The 11,195-nt window shown below is 37.3% G+C and overlaps 1 protein-coding gene across 1 annotated transcript; it reads right to left on the bottom strand.

Moving 5' to 3' along the window:
- Positions 1-7,018: 7,018 nt before the first annotated feature.
- LOC131227147 (ABC transporter G family member STR-like) lies at positions 7,019-11,114 on the bottom strand. Its single transcript, XM_058222870.1, has 4 exons — positions 9,965-11,114; positions 9,583-9,762; positions 9,113-9,381; positions 7,019-8,788 (listed from the first exon to the last, which is right to left on the bottom strand). The coding sequence occupies exons 1-4, from the start codon at positions 10,301-10,303 to the stop codon at positions 7,153-7,155; spliced, it is 2,424 nt and encodes an 807-aa protein (XP_058078853.1). The 5' UTR covers positions 10,304-11,114; the 3' UTR covers positions 7,019-7,152.
- Between the last annotated feature and the right edge of the window lie 81 nt (positions 11,115-11,195).

An 11,195-nucleotide genomic window follows, 5' to 3' on the forward strand; every position in this document is an offset into this window, starting at 1 on the left:
GGGTGCATGGTTGGTTCATATAAGAGCCACACCTCATTTGACACGTGACAATGCCTTGTTCAAGACTTATGAACTTTGTGATGAATGATTCAAAACTTATTTTAGGGGTGAATGTGAATACATAGGTCATTGGTAAAGGAATAATTGGGTTGAGGTTTACTTCAGGAAAAAACATCATCCTTGATGGAGTTTCTCATGCACATCATATGAGGAAAAATCTAGTATCCAGGGTTCTACTGATTAAGGTTGGATTTAAGGTTGTAATAATATCTGAGTGGTTTTGTTTTTTCAAATAAAAATGTATTGGTTGGAAAAGGCATGCCTCTGAAGGAGTGTTCAATAAAGCATTATATGTTAGAAAAGTAAGTGTTTCTTGTACACAACGGAGGATAGAAGAAAACGATAACGAAACAATCAGATCTATCGGGTTCAAGGCTCGACTTGAATAGTCAATTTCTCAAGACAGATTTGCTGCCCTTTTTCTGGAAGTTCCAGCAAGTGTAAACGAAGGAAATTTGCAAATTGTCTTTAGGATATAGTGAACTCTCAATCCGATTTTCAACACGAAAATTTGCACATTTAAGTGTTGAATAGATCTCTAGTTTTGACACCGATATGCCTTAAGATGTTTAGTAAAAACTCAGCAAGAGATCAGATCGAGAGTAATTGCATAGAAGATGATATAATCTTAAAGATTAAGAGTATCTTCTTTTGGATTATAGTATCCAGGATTTATATCAATTGAAAGGTTACGGATTTCTTCCTGAAGAGGTGTTAAAGAGTCTCTTCAAGAAATTCATACTCATTTACAGCAAATAATTGCCTTTCCATGAAAGGACATGACTCTTTGTCCTATGACAGTTATTTCTGTACACATTCAGACAGGAGCAGTTATCCAACAGGAAAAACTGTATTCACATAAGCGACACGTGGCATAGGTGCCACATGTACAATCATGTCACAATTACTCTCAATCATAAAAAAGGTAATAAAACATCAGGGTAGACCCCGGTTCAATACCAGTTGAACCATGGCCCAAAAAAGTTTGAACCGTGTGCCAAAAAGACTAAGGCTCTTATTGTTCTTTGTGACGATACGCACGTGCGAAGTACTAAGTGCGCCTAATAAAGTGCTAAAAGTGCCCAAGTAGCCCTACAACCCGCGCCACGTGCGCGGACGGACGATGCGAACCGTCCTCAAGGAGATTTGAACCCTGGTTGCATAAGCAAAAACTCATTCTCTTATCGACTGGCTATACACACTATTTATAAAAAGTTTAAATAATTAATATATTTATTTACTTTCTAAAAATAACTTTTATTTTTGAAAATTATTTTTATTCTAAAAAACACAACATTATAAATAAAGATGGTATTTCTTCTGCTTATACGATTGAATCTCCATACGTATGGCATAGTAGATGAGAATATGTATAGTTTAAAACTCTAAAGCACATGAGTAAAAGAGGACTAATTTCAACTATTAGTGATGAATGCAAAAAAAAAAAAAAAAAAAAATGTAAAATCTATACTCAATCAAAGATAGTCAAGAATTTTTATTTTTTATTTTTTAGTGTTGAAAGAATACAAATACTTTAAATCTTGTGCACTCTAATATTTGTGATCTAAAAAACACTATGACTTAAGGGATTATATTTCATGACGTTCATAGATGATCACTCAAAGTGTACACATGTATAGCTATTGAAAAGTAAGGATGGGACTTCAAAGAATGTAAAATTAGAACTAGAAAACCATTTAGGGATAAGATAAATAATATCCCAGGAGATGGCAAAGGTGGTGAATTCACCTCTAAGTACTTTCTTATTTTTCTGTGAATTCATTGGCTTAATTAAACACATAACAGCACATTATTCTCCCCAATAAAATGGGGTTGCTGAAAGATTATTATTACTGTTATTATTATTTATTATTATTTTTTTAAACCTTAGTTGAAATGGTAAATACTTTATTAATCAATTCACATCTTGTTAAGAATATGTAAGAAGTCCTCTTTGTCTGCATATTATATACTTGATAGAAATACTTTAAAAAAAAAATAAAAATAAATAATAATAATAATAATAATAATAATAATAATAAAACAACAAAACATCACAGGAGATATGGAAATGTAGAATTCCAAGCCCTCAATACTTCTGGACATGGGGATATTTGGCATATGTTAAAATGTCTGACCCAAAAAGATCTAAATCAGGACATAAGACATGGAAGTGTGTTTTTGTAGGGTATTCATTAGGCAGTGCTTCATACTAATTCTTAAAGTTAGAATTTAATAATATTATAGAATTAGTGGGTTGAAACCCTATCCTCAACCTCAATTATATACCTAAAAATGGATTAATGAACCTTCACTAAAAAACACAAAAACGAACTTAGAAGAAGTAAAATAGTTAGGATAATAAGTAGTTTTGAACGTAATTTGAGGTTTACAATCTAGTAGATGATCTTGAAACCCATGGGAAGCCTTGACCTTATACAATGCTCCTTTCTGGAAGGAAGCTATAAATGATGAAATTTGTTTCATTATTTCTAATAGAACATGGATTCTAGGTAATATACCTCCAGGTGCAAAGTCTGTAGAATCTAAATGGATTTTTGAAAGAAACATAGAGTGGATGACTCTGTAGAGAAATATAAAGCTAAATTAGTCGTTAAAATATACAAATAAAAAAAGAATATAGACCTTTTGAACATATTCGTCTAGTACTAGATTAATCTCAGTTAGGGTCCATTTAGCCCTAGCTGCAGTTCATAAATTGATAATTCACCAAATGCCTATAAAAGGCATTCTTAAATGATGATCTAGATGAAGAGGTCTATATTGATCAGTAGAAAGTTCCGTGATACTAAGGAAAGAAAATTAAGTGTTTAAGTCAGTAATGTCATTATATGGATTAAAATAAGCACCTAAAAATGATAGGATAAATTCGATCAAAAGATCTTGTCTAATGAATTTGAAATTGTTGTGAGCGTGTGTTTATTAAAAATGTATTATTAGTCCAATCATTATCATTTGCTTGTATGTTTATAATTTATTAATTTTTGAATTCTGATTTAAAAAGAATTGTAGAAACAAATTTTTTTTTATCATTATTATTAAATGAAAGATTTAGGTAAAGTTGGTCTAATATTGGAAATGAAATTCATCAAAACTGAAAATAAAATTGTTTTACCAGGATCTCATTATATCGAAAAATTACTCACAAAACATAATAAGTTTGATTGCAAACCTATTGGCTCTTCATTTGTTCATAGTATCAACCTAACTAGAAATGAAGATTGTACTGCCACTTTAGTATGCAAGTGTGATGGCCAGTCTAATGTATACTATGAACAACACGAAGCCCAAGTAGTATTTGTAGTTAATGAACTAAGTAAATACACTTGTAACTCTAGAAAAGAATACTGGAATCCAATATCTAGAGTGTTGAGATATCTTTAAAAAAATAAAAATAATAAAAAAACAAAAAAAAAAATATTAATCATACTATTTATTTCTCTGGTTACTCAAATCCTTAAGAAGTTTTAGTAATATATATTGGAACTCTAATATTGATTAATCTAGATTCATTAAGTGCTCATATTTTCACATTAGATTGAGATGTGTTTCCATAAAAAGTGAAAAACAAACTATTAAATCTAATCCTACCACGGAATTTGAAATTATAAACCATGGGCATAGCTAGACAAGAGGTAGAGTGCATTAAAACTCTAATGAACAACCTACCATTGAAGGTAAAAGTAAAACTTATTCCTACCATTATTTTACACCGTGATTGTAAAATAATTATAAGCAAAGCTCAAAACAAAATATATAATGAAAAATCAATTAATGCATAATACAAGACAATTGTTAGAATACAAGATCACTACGGGCTTTGCCAAATCTTATTAAAATCTTGTTGACCCCTTAAGAAATGTTCTTACTTAATAAAAATTATAAGATACATAGAGAAGAGTGAGATTAAAGCCCTTAAAATGAATCTCCAATATCAAAGAATCCAAACTTATGATTGATATCTTAAGAAATTAAGTTTTAAAGAGCATTTAGGTTGAAAGATTGTTTAGAGCATGGATGAAAAAGGAGAATTCACATTTTCACAATTCTATTCCTAGGGTATAGTAGGGTATAGTAATACTAATTCTATAATGTGGAGAAGGTTGGATTCAATTTTGACGTAGGGATGAATGTAATGAGGTCGATCACCATCTTCCTCAAGGATAACTACTCCGAATTCACGGAGCTTCTCTGCATTCCTCATAAAGACTTCTCGAATCCATGAGGAAAGAAAGTAAGAAAATAGAAATAAATTCTAATAAATTCGAAATTTAATTAATTGATCGAAATAAACAAGTTGACAACCCTTTAAATAGGAATAATAAGTAATAGGAGAGAAAACAGGAGCAAACTAAAACTAAAACTCCTAAAAATTCGTAACTTACTATAAATAATAAATTTAGTTTTATAGTAAGTATCTTATGTGTCTTAACCCCATTATTCTCCTAATTATTGTAAGCACTTTTCATGTTGGACACAACTCCTAAAGCCCAACAGATGAAGAGTTATAATCAAACTAAAACTTACTAAAAATAGTAAAAACAAAAATAAACATGGAATTTGACCGTCGATAATGGAATCTCATAAATTCAGCATGGGTAACCTGGCTATGCCAGGTCAGTCGGCTAAATTAGCTTGTCCTATCCCAAAATCATATATGGTACGTCGAGTAACGCATTCCGATTTGCGAGATATGCCTGTTTTATGGTTCTGACGGTCTTGATGATTTTTGCCTCTGATCGGGCCTTCTCTGATCCATCTTGGACACGAAAGTATCCCCGACCCACTCTACATCAAATTTCTTAATGAATTTGTAACTATTATAGTGGGACATAAGTTACGTAATATTCTTGTACACTCACTTATATGAGTATATAAGTAGGGCCACTTCTTATAAGGCTAAGAAGAAAATCTCTGGAGTACTCATGAAATAGGATATATATAGTATGATGCAGGACAATTAACCACTTGCTCTAAAAACTCAAATTGTTAGAGTATGGTGAATTAATCTCTTTATCTCATAGCCCAGGCCCCATATCGCATAGGTTGGGACCTCGGCCGAACCCCCCTCGTGGGCCTCAAATCACTTGGGTACCGCCTCACACGAGCCACCCGAATCATACGGGTGAGACCCGCCTCTCACTAGCCACCCGCCTCACATGGGCCGCCCACCCCAAATATGTCTCCGCATCTCACAGGCTACCCCACTTGAGCCCCGTGTGAAAATGCCCTTGCATTATAGCGGCTAAGAGAGAAATCTCTAGAGTACTCATGAAATAGGATATATAGTGGCTAAGAGGGAAATCTCTAGAGTACTCATGAAATAGGATATATATACAAACATGCACACAAAAATGGGAGATTGTAAAATATATATGAAATAGGATATATATACACACATGCACACAAGAATGGGAGATTGTAAAAGATACACATATATCCCTCTATATACCTATCTACAGCATCTCTAGTTGTACATAATGTTCGAAATATCGATATTGCGTTATGTATTGCACCCTTAGGATACGGATACGTATCGGTTATTGTATATGATATATCGGTTATATCTTGTAATGTATCGTTGTTGTTGGAAACATGGGAAAATTGGTTGAAATTTTTAATGAAACTTCAGTGATTATTAAAAAAAATATCAATATACACTTATAAGTTATAAATCAAAAAATTATAAAAAATTTAAAAAAAAAAAAAAAAAAAAAAAACAACAAGTGCACATGATAGGTTTTCTTTATATGGGGTCCTAATGTATTTGATGTCTAACTGAATTCATGTAAGTATATTCAAAGTCTATTTTATATAATTTATAAATGTAAGAAAACGTGTGGAAACACAAGTAATATATAAAGCAAAAGAAAAATTACTAGATCAGGTTACATACATGTTTAATTTTATGTTTGGACACAAAAATTGCAACCAATTTGTGAAAAGTTGAGAAATTTTGAATTTTTTTTTTAATTTTCTATAATTTAGCCCAACCTCCTTCGAATCTTGAAATCGAAACTCCCAATGCATGATTTTTCATGTAAAACATGAAAATAATGAATTTGTAACAATTTGACATTAATTTAACATATGGTTTATAAAAAAATAAAAAAGGATGCGGAAATTAAAAAAATCCTCACTGGATCGAACATGTGGGATATATCCCACTACTTGTGTGTTTCATATCGCATAGGCAGAATACAAGATATATCGTGGGATACATCGATTGATATCGTCAATATTTAAAACAACGGTTGTACATATACAATTGTAAATGCACATTCAATACTCTAACATGTATATCTAATGTAAGGATCTAGTCTAATGAGGCCACTAATATTAAATCAATGTCATCATCACAACATTTATCAAGGTAGGACCAATCCCTCAACAACATAAATTTGATGAAATATGGTTGGTGTGTTATGGAAATTTTGTGCAACAATGATCAAATCATACCTAATTCTGGTTGATCAAACCATCTAAGCTTACACCCAAATCCATAACTTAACTGGCAGACAGAGTGGAGATACCTCGTTTCAACACTTGAGGTCTTGGTATCGATCCCTAGCGGGGGTGGCTAACATGGAGTGTGTGTACTAACAAGCTAACCCCAAAAAAAAAAAAAAAAAAACACAAATCTATCTAAGCTTAAAAGCCTTGGGTGTCTTAAATCCAAATATGCACTCAGAACATTTTAAGAAGCATAAACATCTTAGAACAGAATCATCAATAATAAATAAATGAAATCACACCACAAATGTTTAATAACAAACATAGCATACAAACTCCCACTAACCAAATACATCAGAAGAGCTGAGGTGAGCCCTTTGTTAGTGAATTTGCAATCATTTACTTTGTGCTAATGTGTTAAACACCTGATAGTTTTGAACCCTAATCATTCCCAATAAGAAATTAAAATATATAAACTTAGATATAGATATAAATATAGATCTCTTGTAACATTTATTTGCATGGAAGAGCAATCAATAGAAAACCTAACACCTCTTAGTTTTAGAGAAGAAAGAAAAGGAGAGAAAAATATAAAGATGAAAAACAAAATCAAAAGGTTCATTTCCTCTCATTCTTGGAGTAGAACCTAAGGACCACGTAGAAAAACAACCTGTAAAGGACTCCCCATGCAAGCAAGATTGCAATGTCCATCCAGATGCTTTCTATTTGAATATCCATCGTCGAAAGTATGTCTTGCCCGATCAACATGCACGGTTTGGGTATCTTGAAGTGAAGGGAGCTGAATTTCAGATTGCCCAATGGGCCCGGCGAGAGATCAGTATAGTTCCCTTTGTAGCATCTATCACCCTTGAACTCGTTAGTTAGTAACGCCTCGAAGGGGTATTTGATCGCCGATATGTAGTGCAACCACCGCCAGTAATTTGGTATCTGGGTCCTCTTCAAGAAGAAGCCGCATGTAAGGAAGAAAAGTGCAGTAGTGGCAATCACGACCGCATATCCGGTGATGTAACTGGGGACAAGCGCGCTTACAAGCATCACGTAGGCATTGGTGGTGATGAGCGACGCGTAGAGGATGATCCAGAAATAGAATAGGCTAGACTGCAGCTTGAGTATGTACTTGGTGATGACGGCAAATGTGAAACCTTGGATGGCGAAAAATGGAAGGTAGACTATCAGTGACGAGATAACGTAGGAGGATGCGCGGTATGCATTGTGGGATGTCTCTCGTATGAAGATGAAGCGCTCCTGGATGAAGGTGGGGACGGCATCGTTGGATGAGAAGAAGACGAGGCAGACGGCGAAGATGTAGAAGTTGAGAAGGCGGTTGACTGTCGTGAATTGATCGTCTTTGAGCTTCTTGAAGAGGGTAGAGAGGATGAGAGCCATGACAGTGAGAACGATCTCCCGAGAGAGGAATAGCTCCGGCGTACGAATGACATTGAGCATTGTACGTCGTGAGAGGACGACGACCTCACGGAGCCATGGATTGGCAAACTTGGGGCCATGATCATGCTCGTCGAGCACTTCCACCTCAGAGTCTTCCTCATAAGAGTATGGGTAGGGGTCTGGCGACGGGTTAACGAATGAGGGTGTTTTGGGTTGTTGGTAGATGGGCATTTCAATGGTGATTCGGTCATGGGTGACGATTTGGGCTGCGAGAGGGGTTTTGGCCGGTGTTCGGCCGGGAGTTTTGGCAGGCGTGCGGCCAGGGGTCCTTGCTGGAGTCCATGAGGGAGGGCGACGAGGCGTTCCTTTCACTTCATTGTAGACCCACATTGAGAATTCCTTGTAGAAATGCGACGCTAGACGCGGGTTTTGGATTCCGGTCTGCATTGGTGTTTGGGACTTGCGTTCCAGCGAGTAGTCAAAATCATCGTCGTCATCGTTGTCATCAGCGTAACTGTCCAAGTTGGAAGAGTCCGGACCAGGTGTCTGATTCCCAGTAGAGAATGATGCTTGGCTTCTAAGTGGCAATTGTTTCATCGGCGACTTACGGTATGGGGTCCGACGGATCTTAGGAGTCCTTCGGATCGGCGTCCTCGCCTCTTGATTGGGCTTGATCCCGTCCCGTTGATAAAGAACAAGCGGTTCAAGTCCCAGCGTGGATTCATCGTACTCTTTTATCACATCTAGTAGGTATTCCATGCTGTTCTCCCCCTCAGGAACTTGTCGCCCGAACCCAGCTAGGTGTGCCGGAAGGGCCGTTGAGCTTCCTAAGTAGATCATCCTTCCCCTGAATTCATCAACCAACATGGACCTCTTATAAATGCCACAAACATATATGGAATGAATTGCTGGATAACTAAGATATAACTGATAGGGCCCGAATCCAATACAAAGCTTTGTAGGTGTGTTTAAGTGCTTCCAAATGAATCCGAGTATATTTCACTTAGATGAACTCATACACAATTACAAACTGCATTTCGACAGACTTACATGCATTTAAACACACTTAATTGGACTTAGACACACCTGTATCATACAAAGCTTTCTATCAGATTCATCATCTATGCAATAATATGGCAATGTAGAGGATTAAGGATAGTTTGCGGCGCACCTTGCGAGGACTATGATCCGGTCTAGCAGCATCTGGATTCTGTAGGATGGCTGATGGATGGTCATGAGCACAATGCTGCCGCCCCTAGCGATGTCCTTCACCTTGTCAACCACACTATAGGCGCTGGTCGAGTCAAGACCTGATGTGGGTTCATCAAGAAACAACACAGACGGCTTGTGAATGATGTCGATCCCAATCGAGACCCTCCGACGCTCCCCGCCGGAGACCCCTCGCCTCCCTTCGTCACCAATGTATGTGTGTGCTGCATTCTATGACACTTAAACATATATTAGTAGTGTAGAACGCAACAATTAAGGGCATGTTTGGATGCACCATCAAATTGAATTCTGATTTACTTACTTTCAAGTAGGACTTAGAAACATAATGGTCATTTGAAGTGTTTGTGATTCACTTCATCCGTGCATCCAAACAGGCAGTTACATAGTGAAGTATTAAAGGGGAATACAGACCTGCAAGCCCAGTTGTTCAAGGAGTTCGTAGACCCGCTTCTTCTTCTCGGCAGTGGAGATGGAAGGAGAAAGCCTAACCTCAGCTGCGAACATGAACGTCTCGAAGACCGTCAACATCGGGAACAGCTGATCATCTTGCATCACATACGATGACACCATCTTCATGTAGCTTGTGCTCACCTGCACAGCCCCATTAAGAAGATTTAAGCCGTTAATTTCAAAATGTCCCAATGTGGGCCCATAACTGCAAGTTTTGTTAACCTCCATCTAACTACAGTAGACAGTATCAGAGGCGCTCCACTAATTGAAATGGCCCCAAAACTCACAAATGATTTCGAAAAGGATAAAACAAGGCTCATGCATCAAAGGTTATGGAACAAACCGGCCTCCCGTCGATGCTGACCGATCCCTCAAGGCTTCCTTGCGCAATCCGGCCCGCCAAGGCATCAAGGAACGTTGATTTTCCGGCCCCACTGGGCCCCAAGATGGCAGTGATCTCACCTCTGAGGGCCTGACCAGAGATGTTGTTAAGGAGAAAAGCTTCCTTCTTAATCCACTCACCATCTTTCTTCTGTTTTTTCATGACACTATAAGAGAGATTTTCAAACTCAAGGCCATGGCCTGGGAAAACCTTCACCGAGGGCGCCGGAATGTCTACGGGCTTGTCCATGCCTAGCAAGCTTTCCAGGCTCTGATTCATGTTGGATCGAACGAGCGCCATTTCCCCGAAGCTGGCGAGCTCCCTCTGATGATGGCCCACTTGTTTGGGTTTACAGGTGTTTCTTTTCGACCAGTTTAGGGGAGCTTTGGGTGTAGATTTAAGGGAAGAGAATGGTGGTCATATGATGAGACGACAGAAATGAAGGGCTAGGATTTGTTGCATAGTGGGAGGTAGAGGACAATGGGAGAGAAATGAGAATCTGACGGTGAGAATAAGGGCTGTGGCCTTTTCCATTCTTTGGGTTAAACGTTGATTTGCTTTGATTTTGCAGGAAAAAGATTTTGTTGTGTTTTGATTGATAGAGACATTCAAATAAGAAAATGGTACCTTGCTTTTTAAAAATTTTTTGCTTCTTCTGGCCGCACAAATGGACCAAAATCATCTGGACCGTCCATCCAGACTTAGGTCCCTTTAAATTCTTGGATGAATTGGGTCTCCTTCAACGTGGTTTCCTTCTCTTGATCAATGATGTTTGGTTAAAACCCAATCACCATCTGATCAAAGATAGATGACCGTAGGAAGAAATCGCAATGAACTAAAATGACGATGGCCCCGCTTCTCATCGCCCGTCGAAACCGCACCGTTAATGTGCGGCCTCAGATCATTTCCTATCACAGAAACGAAGTTCGCTATACAAAAAATGCATCCTTCCATACATCTACACACTCGCACATGTAAAACATCTAAACCGTCTATCCCCCAGTGGCACCTCACTAGCGTTAGATAATGTGATCAACAACCTCCATGGACTGTCACATATACCACACAACAAAGAAGCTACTCATACATGTGGCCTACCTGACAATGAACAAGGTCGAGCTTTTGGCCAGACCATCCACGCATTGGGTCTGACCTGATTTAGAGATCAGAATACATGGTGTCATGTTGGATG

Source organism: Magnolia sinica, chromosome 15 (assembly GCF_029962835.1).
Source record: "Magnolia sinica isolate HGM2019 chromosome 15, MsV1, whole genome shotgun sequence".
NCBI lineage: Eukaryota > Viridiplantae > Streptophyta > Magnoliopsida > Magnoliales > Magnoliaceae > Magnolia > Magnolia sinica.